Source organism: Lynx canadensis, chromosome C1 (genome assembly GCF_007474595.2).
Source record: "Lynx canadensis isolate LIC74 chromosome C1, mLynCan4.pri.v2, whole genome shotgun sequence".
NCBI classification, from domain to species: Eukaryota; Metazoa; Chordata; class Mammalia; order Carnivora; family Felidae; genus Lynx; species Lynx canadensis.
The window spans coordinates 197,728,730-197,745,919 of record NC_044310.1 but is presented as its reverse complement, the minus strand read 5'-3'; the positions used below and the strand labels follow the sequence as shown (position 1 = coordinate 197,745,919).

Below are 17,190 nucleotides of genomic sequence, written 5' to 3'. Positions count from 1 at the left end.
GGTTTTCAGCAATTTGCTTTATTTAACGCAGAAAAAAATCTTAAAGAAATCATTTCAGTAAGAAAAAAAGTGGTATATAGTCCTTTTCTACATTAAGTGTTATGTAAATAAATTAATATGTGGTAAAATAAATACAAATAAAGCATAATACATCATAACACATACTATATCATATATATCTTAGGACATTCAAAAATAATTTATCATGACAAATTTCTGTAATCTATATAAAAATGTCAAAGATGATTTAAACTCACTAATACTATTCTAATACTATAAGATCACTAGGAATCTTAATCTACAAACTCTAGAAATATATTTCTCAGTAAAACAAGCATTTTGTATATAAGTTATTTTGTTTTTGTTTCAGATGTGTGTGTGTGTGTGTGTGTGTTAAAGAAATATCCTGGCCTTTTTATTTCTTCCTCTTTATTCACTCACACTTAGAACAAGACTGAAAAGTGTCCAGATGGGGAAAAAAGATTGTTACATAACTATTAGGAACTGGAAATAAAATTGCCAACAGAACTGCCAAAAAAATTACTACCAGTAAAATTACATCAATGGTCTTCACATTTACCATTAAGTCCATAAACTACTTAGAATTATATAGAAGTGGAGAATGTGCATGTATTTCAGGAAGAAAGTACATAGACTTTCATACAATTTGTCCATGGTGTAAGGCCCACTGTCACAAATGAGAAATAGTATGACAGAATTTCAGTAAACACATCAATAGTGTCATAAGAGTAAAGTTAGTTTTCCTTCATGATGGCACCCAAGGCATAGGATATAAAAGACAGGAAAACAGTAACCTAGATAATAACAAGCATCAAATGACAATTTTTCCTCCATGTTTTCAGGGACAGTTACAGAAAATACCTACCAACAAAGACAAAATTCCATTAGCTACTGCTAACCCACAGTGCAAACATTTTTTGAGTTTCATATAAAAAAATCACTACTACACACACATACATACACAATCTTTTTTTGTGTGTGAACAGCCAGAAAATCGTTTAGAATTTGCAGAAAAAAAAAAGCTTTCTGGGCCATGTGTTCTCCACTGTGCTGTGACTAACAAACTGTGCCATAGCATGAAAGCAGCCATACATAATACCTAAAAGAAAGGTCATGGCTATGTGCCAACAAAATTTTATTTACAAAACAGGGGCAGGCCAGATTTGTTTGCTGACCTTGGATTTAAAGAATTTACTGCAATTACTGTTTGAGGATTAAAAGGCCACAAGCCAAATTTTACTCCCAGGTTTTTTGGTGACTTTAAGGGTTTTTTGTGTTACAAACTAACAGTGAGGGAACCTTGTTTTGTCAACTTTTGTAAGATTAAATGAATTCAGAGCAATGAATACTACAAACATTTTTATCCATAATAAAAATGATAAAAAATATACTTAGTATTCTTATAGTCCTACTATTGCAGAATAGGTAAAAGTTTCTGATCAAAGTAAAAAATGTTTCATGTGAAGAAAAAATATCCAAGACTGTAATCTTATCACAAACAGCTTGTAAACTCATTACAAACTGACATCTAGGAATAAGGACACAATTATTTGAACCACAGTATCACTAAACAATATAATAAAGAGATATTTCATAAGAATCTTACTTTAAGATTGTAGTATTATACTAAATGGCACGCTTACACAGGGGTTCTATGCGTCCTAATTATATTGTAGTTTCCTAAAATTTCATCTCAATTCAAATTGCTAAATCTAAAACGATTATATGACACAACAAGCACTTAACTGTTAAGAGTATACTTGGCTACAGATTTCTCAAAGGGAATCATTTCACACTTTGGCCTAGACAAACGTGCAAGTACTATGTCCTAACACATATTCTTGGGAGAAAAAAAGGAACTGAGCCACATTAATTTTTCATTTCATTAGTACTACAAATTAATCATCTACCTACTTTTACAAAAATGTATTTTCTAATACATTTGTAATTATTTCATAGGGGCATTTTTATAAATATTACTCATGTAATTTCTAAATTTATTTTTTTTTTTAATTTTTTTTTTCAACGTTTTTATTTATTTTTGGGACAGAGAGAGACAGAGCATGAACGGGGGAGGGGCAGAGAGAGAGGGAGACACAGAATCGGAAACAGGCTCCAGGCTCCGAGCCATCAGCCCAGAGCCTGACGCGGGGCTCGAACTCACAGACCGTGAGATCGTGACCTGGCTGAAGTCGGACGCTTAACCGACTGCGCCACCCAGGCGCCCCCGTAATTTCTAAATTTAACAGGAACACTATTTTTCTACCATCAAACTTGCTGTTTCTTTAACTGTATTAATGAAAAATGGTTCTTTTCATTAAATGTATCAACTTTAGATATGCAATTTAAAATAATAAAACTAATTTCTTCTATCTACATGATCTCCATAGATCAGAACCAAAAAAAGCAGCAAATAAAAACTGCATCACAGTTGGATTAGTAGAAATTACAAATTGCCCCATATATTTATTTAAAATTAGGATTTAGCCCCCAAACACTATAAACATCTTTATTTATCATAGTATTCCCTTTTCATGATATGCAATGGCTTTTAAAGTTCAAACATATTTTTATATCCAATTATTTAATAATATTTCATTAAGGAATGTTAGGACTCTGAACACATGCCTGGTGACATTACTGCTGTAGAAAGGAATAAAGACAGCATGCCTGATGATTTTCATACCCAATAAGTTATTAAAATTGTCAATTATAACAAGAAAATCTGCATTTAGACATCATGTGAAAATATAATTCTGCTTATTTCCAAATGAAGAAATATTTATATAAAAAGAATCAATCAGTTGTGTGAGTAGAGAAAGGCAGGTCATCATACTATAAGGAAAACAAACAAAGTAGTACTCTTGGTAGGATATCTTAGTGCAGAAAATAATACCCTTAATAATTATGCAGAACATACTAGAAAACTATTTAATAAAAGACCTTGTTTTGTACAACCCAAGGAAATATTCCTTTTTCTTGATTTTTGAAAATCACCCAAATAGAAGAAAGATGTTTAATAAAAATCTCTTTTAAATTAATACCCTAATTATGTGAATGTGTGTGAATATGTGTGTGTGTGTGTGTGTGTGTGTGTGTGTGTGTAAGTCTACTGGTTTCGTTGGTGAAGCTGGGAAAAGTTTCCATCCATTTCAACCATTTTGCATAAGCTGAGCAACTTCAAGTCCTTTAAGACACTTAAAAGTGGATGTGTTAGCATTTCTAGAGAACTATTTATCCACATAATTGTTTACCATTCAGACTGAAAACAATCAAGAGTTCTGGTCATTCCCATTTTGATTAGGAAATTGCAGAGAAAGTCTTCTATTACTTCAGGTACTGGTTGCTTTGAAGGAAGGACTGTTTTCTGCTCCTGAAATTTAAATGTACAATTATTTATTTTGAAAATATAAAATCATCACTAAGCTTTTGTTAAGTTCATTGATTTTCTTTTTTTAAATGTTTATTTACTTTTGAGAGAAAGAGAGAGAGAGAGAGACAGAGCATGAAGTGGGGAAGGTGCAGAGAGAGAGGGAGACAGAATCCAAAGTAGGCTCCAGGTTCAGGGCTGTCAGCACAGAGCCCAACACGAGGCTGAAACCTACAAACCATGAGACCATGACCTGAGCCAAAGTCAGACAATTAACCGACTGAGCCACCCAAGCACCCCTGTTTATTTTGAGAGAGAGAGAGAGAGAGAGGACGTGCCCACAGGTGCTAGAAGGAGAGGGGCAGAGAGAGAGGGAGAGAGAAAATCCCAACCAGGTTCTACATTCAACAGGGAGCCTGACATGGGGCTGGATCCTACAACCCTGGGATTGTGACCAGAGCAAAAATCAAGAGTCAGATGCTCAACTGACTGAGCCACCTAGGCACCCCTTTCAATAAGCTTTGATTACTGGTACTGAAAGGCTGTTAATTTATTCATTCACTTGTTCATTTTTTCATCTAATTTTTTTTTGCGTGTTATGCTCCAGGGACTATTTTAATCACTAAGAATAAAGCAGTAATGAAACTAGATAAGACTCAGTGTTCATACCTAATGGTCAAGTAGATGAAGACAGAAAATGAAAAACTAAATTAAAAATATATAATATGGCAGATGGCACTAAGTGCCTGGGAGAAAAAAAGCAGAGGACTGAAGGGCGGGAGAACCAAATGTATTAGAACACAGCCATGCTCATTTTTTACATATTGTCTATGGATGCTTTCATACACATGACAGAGGTGAATTGCAACAGAGATCTTACGGCCATCAAAATCTAAAATATTTACTATATGATCCCAGAGAACATGTTTGCAAACCCCTAAACTAGAAAAGTGGAGATATTTCAGCAAGTGAGATATGAAATTAGAACAGCCATAAAAACTATTATGTCACATAAGCCCATGTATAAAATAAGACAAATAATGGGTAAATTCTTAAAAATATCAACAGTATGGTTGCCCCCCGAGGGCATTCATTTTCTTTTCATTGGCAAGAATTTATTAATCTAACTGCCAATCATTTAGACAGACAGATCTATTTTCATATATAGAAACCCAGAAGTAGACTTTCCTTCTTCATTGTCCTTCTTAACCTGGTCTTGATTACATACCAGGTAAATGTTACATACCTAGTAATAGTTACATAGAAATGCAGTGAGGAAAGAATCTCTGTTTCCCTAAAAATTTCTTTTCTTTTTTTAAATTTTTTAAGTTTATTTATTTATTTTGAGAGAGAAAGAGAAAGAGAGTGCGTGCAAGCAGGGGAGGGACAGAGACAGAGGGAGAGAGAGAGAATCCCAGGCAGGCTCGTTATTGTCAGCACAGAGCCCGATGTAGGGCTCAATCCCATGACCCGCGAGATCATGACCTGAGCTGAAGTCAAGAGTCAGACACTTAACCAACTGAGCCACCCAGGTGCCCCTAAAAAGTGCTTTTCAAAAGAGCTATACATAACTTACTGCTAATCTTAATTACTAGTTGCCACAACCTTCAAACAGTGATCAGTTGAAGCAAATTTGGTGGGCTACAGAAATTTCCTGACAAATGAATAGGGTTTTAAAATGAATTTTTTTAAAGCTCAAGCAGAATAATTTGTAATATCTTTCCTAAGGTCATTTTAAAAGATATTATATAACAGTGTTGATTATATGCAGGACCCTACATCACACATGGAAGATGTCAAAGCAGCAGAATACAGCATCCCTGTCTTCAAGTCTTTGCATTACGGTGGAAATTTATATATAACTACTGGGTAAGGGTATAACACTGATGGAAGTAGACATTCATTTTACAATAATAAATGCCACCTTGGCACTTTTGGTCAATAAATTTGAAAATGATATTTAGAATGAGATGGAGGATAGCTGAAGGAATTGCGAACTAGGAGGAAAAGGACAGAGAGACTGTACCTAATCTAGTTTCTAAAGATGTCTGTGAGCTCATGTTTGTATGTACATTTGTATGTATGGTCTGGTAGACTCCTGCCTTCTCGAATAGTATTTTCTTTCTATTTCTTCCTGAATACATCTGATACATATACTTTGAAACAGCCAAAGCAGAAATCCAACCACCTTAAAATGCCATGTTTCCTATACATGGAGACTTACAATCCTATCAACATATTATACACACATGCATACACATACATGTTCTAAGCTATAATGTGATCATAAATGTTTCTTTTAACTTTACATATAATATTCACTCAACATATATTTGCTGAATGTCTCCCACATGCCAGGCACCATGAGAGGTGCTAGGTATTAAATTTGAATGAGATACTTCCCTATCTCAAGGAATGAAAGACTAGTTGAATAAAAACAACATATCCCCAGAGCACCTGGGTGGCTCAGTTGGTTAAGTGTTTGACTCTTTACTTTGGCTCAGGTCATCATCTCACAGTTTGTGAGATGCAGCTCCACAACAGTCTCCCTCTCTCTCTGCCCCTCCCCCCATTCACATCTCTCTCTCTCTCTCTCTCTCTCTCTCTCTCTCTCTCTCTCTCTCTCTCCCTCCCTCTCTCTCCCCCCACTCTCTCCAAATAAATAACTTAAAAAAATTCCCCTACCACATTCTTTAGTAAAATAGCTCATAAGAAAAAAAGTTGTAACATATTAAGCATCCCTATCAGATAAATATTTCCATGAAAAAAACCCACAGAATTTTGCAAAAATACATTTTAGTATCTGTATCCAATACCAAATTCTGTACATTAGAATTTAAAATCCTTGTTTTAATATCTGGTGAGATTAAACAGGCAGAGTTCTGAGGGAAGGTGTCATTTGTCATAAAGTTATGTAAGAGTAACCATGATGCGGAAAATGACAATCCAAAAAAGAAGAAATATGACTACTTACTTAAAGTTACGGTGTGATGATAAAATTACAAGAGAAAAAGGCACAGCAAGGGATAGGACTGTATTTACTAAGTAAAGTACTTAAAGTTTAAATGAATTTCCAAATTTCACATAAAAGTCTCACTGCTAAGCTACAGGCTGTGTTCAAACTACACAAACTATAGGTTGTGTTCAAAATTCTCACCAAAATCTGAGTATCTGTAGCCTGTTCTTGGACCATCTGAATTGCTTTTGCCAGATCTTCTTCACCTTCTGGAATGCTAAAATTGTCATCTGGTATCTAAATCAGAGAAAGAGTATAGAAAGAGTAAGCAGGAATATAAAAGTAACTTACTTCATTTCAGAAATAATTTTTCCTCATAAAATAAAGGATTACAAAAATAGACACCTTATGTAAGATGCCATGTAATTCTGAAGTTCTGTGACAAATGGATAACCAAGCAGGAAGCTTTCTGACTTCCTTGTAAACATCATCAATGTCACTTCTGATAAACTCGAGATCAGTTTATGGGCATCTGCTCTTATCTATAATGACAAATATAGTCTAACAACTCTGCTGAGAAAAAATGTAAGACCATTTCTTTTTCATAACTACAAGTAACTGCAAATCTCTAGTTTATTAAAAAAAACAAAACAAAATAAAATGAAGCTCACTGCCTGAATGTTATGCTCTTGGAAAAATGCAACAGACTCTAACTATGATAATCATGATGGTTAACATTCACTGTGTGCTTCTTACATGCTGATGAGTTTTATGTATCTTACATTAACTCCTTCAGTAATTTCATATGGCACATATTCATTTTATCTCTATTTTACTAGTATAATAAAAAGTTATCTACTGTTTGTCCTTTTACTTGCTCAGGCCACAAATCGCCAGGCTTGCTTCCACAATTTCACTTGCAGTGCCTATCCTTTAGGAGTGACTCTAGGTGCCACATCTCAGAAGGAACGATAGGTCCTATCCAAACAGTGAATGAAAGGAAAAATTTGAGGCAGGAACTACATTACACACAGAATTAGAGTTAAGCTGAAAGGAAGCAGGGGATCTGACCTACAGCCAGTAGTGGGAATCTGGAAAACCCATCCAAGAGCAGAATGGATGTTTGGGAAGGAATGCCTGCTGGACAGGCAAACTGTAGTAAGGATCCACAAGGCAGGGGATAAGGAGTTAACTTTGAAGCACAATTAACAGGAAACCAAAAGAACCAGATGGATTAACCAATCTAAACTTTTAAACAGAACTTTCACACTTCACTCTTAACTAGCTGATATTAGCTAAATTCAGTTGAAAAACTAACATCTCTTAAGGAAAACAAAAAATAAAATAAAATAAAATAAAATAATAAAATAAAATAAAATAAAATAAAATAAAATAAAATAAAATGAATATTTCATAAGAATGACAATGAATTTACAAGTAAATACTTAAAATGAAAAAATTACCTCTTCATATTCATAATCATCTTCAGATGCCTCAGTTACGGTGACGTCTGAAATCATGTCAAGTTTCAATCTCAAGATATATGGGATAAAATGATTCGTTTAAAATTGATTTGACATTAAAATTCGGTATTAGATCCATTTATCTCACCGAGTTGGTAAATATAATATAAACTCTTTAAAATTTCTCTTCCCCATATAACCTACAAATATAGATATCTTAAAACAAAATATTTTTATTATTATTTTAAAGCATTGCTCTATAGAACCCAAACCTATAAAAAACTACATTCCCATACATCTATTTACTATCTAATGAGTTCCAACTTGATTGTAAGGCTTACAAAAATGTACATGGTATATATAATAAGATAGTATAGATTAGAAAGAGAAAAGAAAACTTATGGACATGAAAACTATGACAGTCAATTTTTTAATTTATCTCAAACTAATTTAAATTCTCAGAGCTCCAGAGTCATTCACAGTGCATCGTGACTTCTTAAAGTATTACGAATTTCCAAAAAGCACACCAATATCCATATATAAGTAAAAAACAGATTTCAATGTTTTCATAATAAAAATTACTTAAATATCTTCTTATTTATTATATATTTCAATTTTAAAATTAAATTTCATTCACAGGAAAGGCAGCCTAATTAAAGCAAAGTATACAGTAATCATAATTCAATGGTCCATAAAGTATCAAGAAATAAGCATTAAAATATCAATGGAAATGACTAGTAAAAAATTCTAACAGCATTGCTGTAAGACTTTCAAAAATCATAAGTTACTTTAATTATAAATGAAAACTTCAAGATAATGCTTAATTTTGAAAGAAATCAAAACATATACCATTAACATTTTGTTGGTTGGTGGGTTTACATTTCTCTCCATATGTACAGATGGGATTATGCCAAGTTCATTCAAAATGTATGAAATTAAACACTTTAATGTACAGTAATGGTTACAAAAATTAAAGACGAGATTAGCCTAGCTTTTGTTTTGCTGCTGGTTATGAGAAATTATCTTCCAAGAGTTAGCTAAAAGTGTATATAACAACTCATGCTGTTTGTAATAAGAACTGATATCACTTATACAGTATTTAAGAGAAGCAGACAGGGGCGCCTGGGTGGCGCAGTCGGTTAAGCGTCTGACTTCAGCCAGGTCACGATCTCGCGGTCCATGAGTTCGAGCCCCGCGTCAGGCTCTGGGCTGATGGCTCAGAGCCTGGAGCCTGTTTCCGATTCTGTGTCTCCCTCTTTCTCTGCCCCTCCCCCGTTCGTGCTCTGTCTCTCTCTGTCCCAAAAATAAATAAACGTTGAAAAAAAAAAAAAAAAAAGAGAAGCAGACACTGTCCCTCATTCTCATCCTACCTGCAAGCTATAATCATCTCCATTTTACAGATCAGGACTCACAAGCACAAGGTTACACAGCTAGGACCTAACACAGTTGGTGATCAGCCCCGGAAGTACAGGTTTCACTATGCTATACTTAAACCTCTCTTGTTATTCCATATTCATCTTCTATGCTATGTAAACACTTGAAGTGTTTGCCAATTATCTTCCACACAGTTCTAAACCTCTAAAAGATGGGTTATACAGCTTTGTTACTCAGTTCCATCATAAGCAGTAACTCTTCACTGTTTATCAACTGGAAAGTCACTTAAGCCTATTTCAGTTACGAACAATTCTTAGGAACCAGATACCATCAAAAGGCCAGTATTTCATTGTCAAACAAGTTTATCTCCCAATAATATGGTGAAAAGTAATTTGGCTCAAAAATAACTACTTAATTTAACTAATTAAATAAGTAAGTAAAGTAACTAATAACTAATTAAAAACTAACATGGTAGATTAAACTACTACAGAAAAAAAAAAAAAAAAGATGCAAACCTGCAGCTGATCCTATAATACCCATACTGGGTAATTTACCCATATGAACTTCATATGGCAAATTTACCCATACTGGGCACCAGGAGTGAAGGACCTACCTATATTAGTTAATCTACTACCATGGAACAGTTTCCAATAGCACTTGCCTCACTCTCTAGTCCCTTGCCAGCAGCCTTCTTAAGAGACCACCAGGCTTCCACTAACAGTCTGATCAAAGTATTTAGTTTTCACTAACATCCTACTTAAAGAAATTCTAACATCTGTCCTATTTCAGTTCCAGAGCCACTCTAATACTTTAAAGGATTTCTTATGTTAGAATCCCACTTTCAGGTGCCAAAATCTGTACTTTTTATTATTATTGCTTAACAAACTCCCCAAACCTTCAGGCTTAACAATAAGCATCCATTACCTCATAGTTTCTGTGTTCAAGAATTCAGTAGTGGCTTAGCTTGTGGATTTTGATTTGGGGTCTCTCGTGAGACCTCAGTGAAGATAGCAGCTAGGGCTGCAGTCCTCTGAAGGTTCGGTGGAGGCAACAGGATCCATTTCAAAGATGGCTCTAACATTATTGGCTAAAGGTTTCAACTCCTCCCCATGTGGGTCTCTCCACAGGCGTCTTTAGCATTCTCAAGACATAGCGGCTAGCTACCCCCAGAATAAGCAATATAAGAAAACAAAGTGGGGGCGCCTGGGTGGCGCAGTCGGTTAAGCGTCCGACTTCAGCCAGGTCACGATCTCGCGGTCCGTGAGTTCGAGCCCCGCGTTGGGCTCTGGGCTGATGGCTCAGAGCCTGGAGCCTGTTTCCGATTCTGTGTCTCCCTCTCTCCCTGACCCTCCCCCGTTCATGCTGTCTCTCTCTGTCCCAAAAATAAATAAACATTGAAAAAAAAAATTAAAAAAAAAAAAAAAAGAAAAAGAAAAAAAAGTGGAAGCCACAATGTCTTTTATGACCAAGCCTCAGAAGTCACATCATTGGTTACATAGGTCAACCCTATTCAGTGCCTAAGGGAGCTAAATAAGAGCATGAGTATCAGGATGTGGGAATCACTATGGAAGCTGGCTACCACAGATAAATTGAGGAGTTTCAAGATTATTAAGAGTTAATGCATGTAAATCACTTAGAATGGTGCTAGCTTATAGTATATGCTATGCAAGTATTTGTTATTATTTTCCTTGTTCTAGAAAGAGAGGAGTACCTGTGGAGAAGTCTCATAAGTCTCTCATGGCCTAGTTCCCCCAGGCTTTAAAATGAATGGATTAATAAAATTTATTCTAAATCTTCTTCCTTTCTAAGTTTAGATTTTTCTGATACATTTTCACTTTTTTCAATAAAATTTCCAGAAGTTCAGCTACAGGAAATCAGTCTCCTTTCTATGGAAAAGTATACTAAAACTTGGTTTTGTAAGAAGTCACTTGTCTTTAAGTCTCCAGAAAAGCTATGTCATTCTTCATCACTGCTCATACCATAATAAATTTCACAAAGAAGTAAATATTCTAAAATCATTTAGACAGACTTTAAAATTGTAAATTAGCCAACTGATAAGATTAATGTGAGGAAGAAACATCAAAGCATAGGTTGTTAAACATAGCAATACACAGAGAGAAAAAAAAGATTTGTCCTCAAAGCTTTGGAAATATCAAACAACACCTGCCATACTGCTACCCAGAAAATATCTGAGGCAACAGCTTTTGAACCCTAATAATATAGTTTCCCCAAAATCAAAACAGTAAGTGGAAAAATAACTACCATTTCATAAAGCTTAAAAGTTTTGTCATATGGATCATTATCATATTTATTCTCACAACAATCCTCTGACATTGAATAACACAGATATAATCATTTCTACATAAAAAAATAAAAGAAACTTAATCAAGGAGATTAAGAAATCTTCCAAAAATCATATACCTATAAGTGACAAAGACAAATTTCTTGAATAAAAATATCAGGAATTTTATACATTATCATATTGTGTCTACAGTGACACAACAAGAATGTGCAATTTTTACCAAAATCCTAGGTACTTACTTTCCAAACTTTCTAGTGTTATATCATCAACAGCTAAATCAAACCATTTAAATAGCTCAATTTGACCCTAAAGGAAAGAGAAGTATAAAAGAGGGCAAACATACCAACCCAAAGATTAAATTAGCCAAGGGCAAGAGATTAATGAGACAAAAGGTCAGGAAGAGGATAAACATCCAAAATAGGAACCGCTATTTTCCTTGACTGGTATTTTCAGTATCCACAAAAATGATCCGTACATAAAATCTTCCCAAGAGCAACTGAGTTGAAATGTGACATTGAGGTGCTACCGAAGAAATAAATGTACTTTGGCATGTGCGTTGGTATGCATCTGTCTGGCTGAGCTGGCTAGCAACACATGGACAAATGCACAAATGAATCCCCAAATGATTGTGTGGCAGTTTACAAATACGCATATAGTACAAAATATAAAAATAAGTAAGTATGGAAATTCAAAGAGAAAGAACAGAAATAAGATAAAGGTAAAGATACAGTACATGCCATAAAGTCTCACGAACTCTGTCAAACATAAGCTACAGATTTGACCCAAAGCTTCCCAGCAGTCTGGGTAAAGAAGGGAATGTAATCAGATACGAATTCCGTAACCATCCAACAAAAACAGATGAGTTTCTCAGCAGATGTACAGCAATTTCTGGTTGTGAAGCCCAAGAGAAATTACTCTCTCCCATTCTCATAAAGAGAACACTGTGGATTGTACCGATATTAATTCCCTTGGCCATCGGGACAGCCAGAAAGACTGAGTGAAGCAGGATCTGATGGAATACCATGTGTAAAAAAAGGTTGGAAAGACTGCTTTAGAAGCAATGTTGCCAGAATAGGAATAAGCAATTGACCAAGAATTGCCTGAATGATAAAAACCCTCTACTCTCATTCTACTTTTACTGGACAACTTTCTCATGGGTAATTTAATCTCTAAGGTGACCCTATTCTGCAGGAAATGTCCATACAATTAAACTGGTCACAGTTCTCAGGCAAAGTGATTTTTTTTCCATTGCAGAATAAACCAGAATTCTGGCTCAAAATCAGTTTCTTAATGCCAAGAAAAACCCTCTTCTTATTATCTGTCTAGTATTCCTTCAAAGAACATTGTTAAACTCCATTTCCGAAATTCATTTTTCCCTCCTTTCTATTCTCTTTAGGTCTAGCTATTGCCTTTCTGCCTGCTTAATGCTAAGTTGACATGTAATATTGTGCCTAGTGTTCTAGTCTCCTCTTGCCCAGGGTAAAGTCGGTGATTCCACTTCCTCTCTGACCTGCAGCCACAGCCCTTAGCACCACCCATTTCTAGGCCACATTCAGTATCCCAGAATCAGAGCCTACACCCAGACTAAGGGTCCCACTCCACATCTCCCCTTGCTCTGAAAGAAATTTAGTAATACTTGTGATTTGCATATAATTTGCATATTATATATCAGTTCCCTGATGGCACTTGGTCACCATGGGTGAACTGACTGGCAGTTTCTGCACTGGCAGAATCTGTACCAGATCTCGACCTTGTAGATCCTATCAGAAAATAGGACAATATACGCAGAAACTGTCAGGAAACCCTAAATCCATCACAGTACTACAGAAGACCCGACTGCAAGAAGCCTCAAAGCATTTCAGCTGGCATAATGGAGTCGAGCTTGAGGTGACAGTTGATATGATGGGGTCAAAAACAAGGCTCTACAAATGAACCACAGCCAGAAAACTATAAATGATTTTTAGATGTGAACACCATACAAAGTGCTCCTCACAAGCTCGTCTCTTCCCAGTGCTGCACTGGAGGTGCATCACTGCCAGCAGCAGCATCTTTACAAGGAACTGGAATGAAACACGCAGTTAATTATATTTTACATGATTTCCCAAAGCTACTATAGACAGAAACTGCTTTGTAATCTTTGCCGTCACTGCAGAGCCAATGTACATAAAGGCAATCTAAAATCTAGCCTGGATCCTTCATGACCAACATTTTACTTACCAAATTGAAATAAAAGTACTGTAAATGGCAAACATCACAGCCATGGTTCCCTTTCTTAGGAATGCCAGTTTGAATAATATAACTTAACTGAATAATAGACACCGAAGATGGCAGATAACTGGCTACCACTTGCTACCACTTTCTCCACTGTTATTTGTTTTCTGCAGTCTTTCCCACCAAGTCTTCAGGAGGTCTCAGAATCTTATTAACACCACATACCAGGGAGCCACTACCAATTCAACAGACACGGCAAGAGTGGAAATTTATTGGCTACCCCTGCCCCAGACACCATTGCACATCTTCTGCCTCAGAAGGTGGAAAATAACTTTCTTTTCAAAATATAAGGCTCACTGTTCTCATAGCGGGTGGTGGTTTAAGTTTTTCCAACTTTATGCCAGGAGATCCAAAGATACGGGCTCTATAACTAAAAATATAGATATACCTCTATCTGAAAATATGATGGCTAGCAGTTAAGAAATTTGTTTACAGCCTTATTATTCCAATTATATTCTTTAGACCAGCAGCACCAGCAACACCTGGGAGCTTATTAGCAATGCAGAATTTCAGCCCTCACTAGAACTTACTGAATTAGTCTTCATTTAAAGATCTGTATCTTTGATTCATATGCACATTAAAGTTTGCCCAGACTAGAGGACACACAACAAATTCTTTCTTTCTTTCCAAATAGCCTATGATTTTCATGCATGTAAAATTCAGCACTCCAGGCTTAGTAACATGCCTTTTGGTCTAGATTCTACATTCAGACTGTCTATCCTTGTATTTGAATATATGTAAGGTGCAACTAAGATGCCATGGACAAATTAATTTTCCCAATGATAATAAGAAATAGATGACTTGAGTACCTAACGATTATTAAGGATTTTACAAATATCTGCTCACTCAATACTACAAAGATTCCAGAGAAGTAACATAAGAGATGGGAAAAATCACTAAATGTTAAAAATAATGAATAAAAAGACTGTTAAATGATAAAAATTCAATTTTAATTAAAGTTATCAGTGAACATTACTATTACAATGAACAATTGTCTAGGGATATAATTTAAGAAAACAAGCATGCATCTTAGATGAGGTGTCTAAGTGTGTTCGCCATATTTCAGTTGACTAGTTTAATGGAATCTTTAATTTTGCACTTTCAGAAATAGTTGACTTTGGGACTGAATCCAGAGTTGATCAGCTTCAAAAGACTGGTTTAAACTCATTCAACTCTCAGAAATTGCTGGTGGGGCCAGAGCAAACCTCTTCAGTGGTCAGCAAACTTATCTCCATGATCTAAGAAGCCAAATTCTTAGCATTGGAATGCGTTGAAAGATAAAATAATCAAAATCCAGCTAGAGGAGCAGAGAATCAGTGCAAAACGAGGGAGATATCAAAGACAATACCTTGGGGGCTCCAGTCCATGTATTCCAATATTCTTCCTTGAACATTTCTTTTGACATGTAGCAACAAAATCAATTAAACACTAGCTTTCTTAGTACAATTCATTCCAGCTTGCATCTCCCAATTGGACTGGGCATTCCCATATGTCCCTAGCCATACATTAACTGTAGTTCCTACTCCATATGGAAAACCTTACCCAAGCTGTCCTGATTTCTAATAGAGAATTCATTCATAAGAGAACAATCAGCTTTCTTTACATACACTCGACCCTTTACAAAGCACATAGTTAAAATCTGGTCTTATGTTTTACAGCATTGCAAGTATCTTTCTAATGAGGAGTTCTCCAGAGGATTCATGTGCTTTTATAAACAGATTTCTTCAAAGCTCTGGATATAGCTAAGAAAGGAACAATGTACATGTATGTTTGTATCTTGTGCAGAAGTTTAAACATAAAAGCAATGATATCGTGAATTGCTTCAGAAGAGAAACAGATAACACCTGCCTTTACAGGTAGTAGGTTACAAAGAAGAGGTGTTGCAGGGGTAAGAATTATTTTTCCTGCATACATTCTCTAAACTTACAAAGAAAACGGGGACTTTACTTAATGAAGCCATTCCCCTCATGGTGGATCCTGGCTGTTTTCGGTTTGGGCCCTAATAATTTGTACATGTTCTTTATGTTTGAATGTTTAACAGCAAAGAAAAGGGTGACTTCCTGAAGAATTACAGTCAACCTCTTTTAAAGATTTAATATTGATATCTAGTTGTCTAGTATTCTAAGGAGCATCTGTTCAGTCATAAATAAGCGAAGCCCAAGACCAAATGCAGTAGAAGTGATTAAGTATATGTGCAAAGTAGAGAACATCAGATTTCTGATTCATTTGTGCATATTATAACTTTTATTTACCCACTGCAATAGCTCAATTAAATTACCTGAGAGCTAAAGACTTTAAACCCAAGAAAGTCTCACTTCAGCAACTATCATAATTGCCTTAAGAAACAATGTCAAATAACATTATACAGTCATCTCTTAATTATGCATGTTAAGAGAGCCCAGGGATACAAGGATAATTGGCATTCAAAAGTAATCCTCAAACTTCATTTTAACTAAGAGTTAAAGCCTCACTTATGACTGAACTTCCCACCTAAACAATGAATGTAGGAAAACTAGCTATCTGTGTAGTTCTGCTCTCCCTGGACTACCCTTTGGTTGAAATCCAAAACAGTAGTCAACTAAAGGGAGATGGAAGAAAAGCAAAAAGGCAAGATAATTCATAAACCGGATAATAAAATCCTAAAAAGTTAGAGTTGCTTATATTTACAAATGTGATTATTTGGAGAAATCTTTGTCAGGCAGGTTTTTTTTTTTGCAGACTGCTATACGTTTGCAGTTGTAACCCAGTGATCGCCTGGAAAATTAAGTAAACCGAAAAGCTGTACTATATGGGAGTCCACCATTTATTCCACAGGGGTATCTGCAAAAAAGTTAACCCATTGTGTTGGCCTCGTGTTCACAAACCATGTGTTACAGAAATCATCTTAATGTAAACAAAAATAAGATGCTGGTTACCATTCACTACCAGGGACACTGAAAAACTTTATACTTGATGCAGTTAAGTTCTGTAAGAATTGTTGGCTCATTTTCGAATTTAAAAAGGAATTTTACTGGGAAAAGTAGCTATTTAGAGCTCTGAAAATAGTACAATGCCTCATTTAAGACACTAAGGCACCTACATATTTCCTTTAAATTGATTTTGAACTATTGAAGCTTATATTCCTATAAAGATCATGTTTGCATTGAAGAAAATACCACATATTCTCTTTGATCTTTTCAACTAAGTTCTTCAAAGCTCCCTGAAGCACCGGTGTGTACAGAGCCTGAGTCAGGACAGGTGAACCAGTTTGCCAAAGCCCACAAAACCAATCATTGCCGAATCTCTGAAGTCTTGAATTAAAGCCGGGGGATTCAAAGTTGGACAAAGAAATAATAAACCAGATTTTGGAGTTTCCTTGATATCTTTAAGAATAAAACAGATAACCCTCTCTCTCCTACCTGCCTTAAAAAAGGCACCTTTTTCTCATGAACTC

General features: G+C 35.5%; 1 protein-coding gene across 2 annotated transcripts in view; it reads right to left on the bottom strand.

Annotated features, from left to right (window-relative positions):
- SPAG16 (sperm associated antigen 16) overlaps positions 1-17,190 on the bottom strand; it is a 106,908-nt gene that overhangs the window by 88,791 nt on the left and 927 nt on the right. For both annotated transcript variants that reach the window (XM_030326326.1, XM_030326327.1), the window contains exons 2-4: positions 7,811-7,857; positions 6,549-6,644; positions 3,276-3,394 (exon numbers count right to left, since the gene is read on the bottom strand). In XM_030326326.1, the coding sequence (XP_030182186.1) occupies positions 3,276-3,394; positions 6,549-6,644; positions 7,811-7,857 (262 nt within the window). The remainder of the gene's footprint in view (positions 1-3,275; positions 3,395-6,548; positions 6,645-7,810; positions 7,858-17,190) is intronic.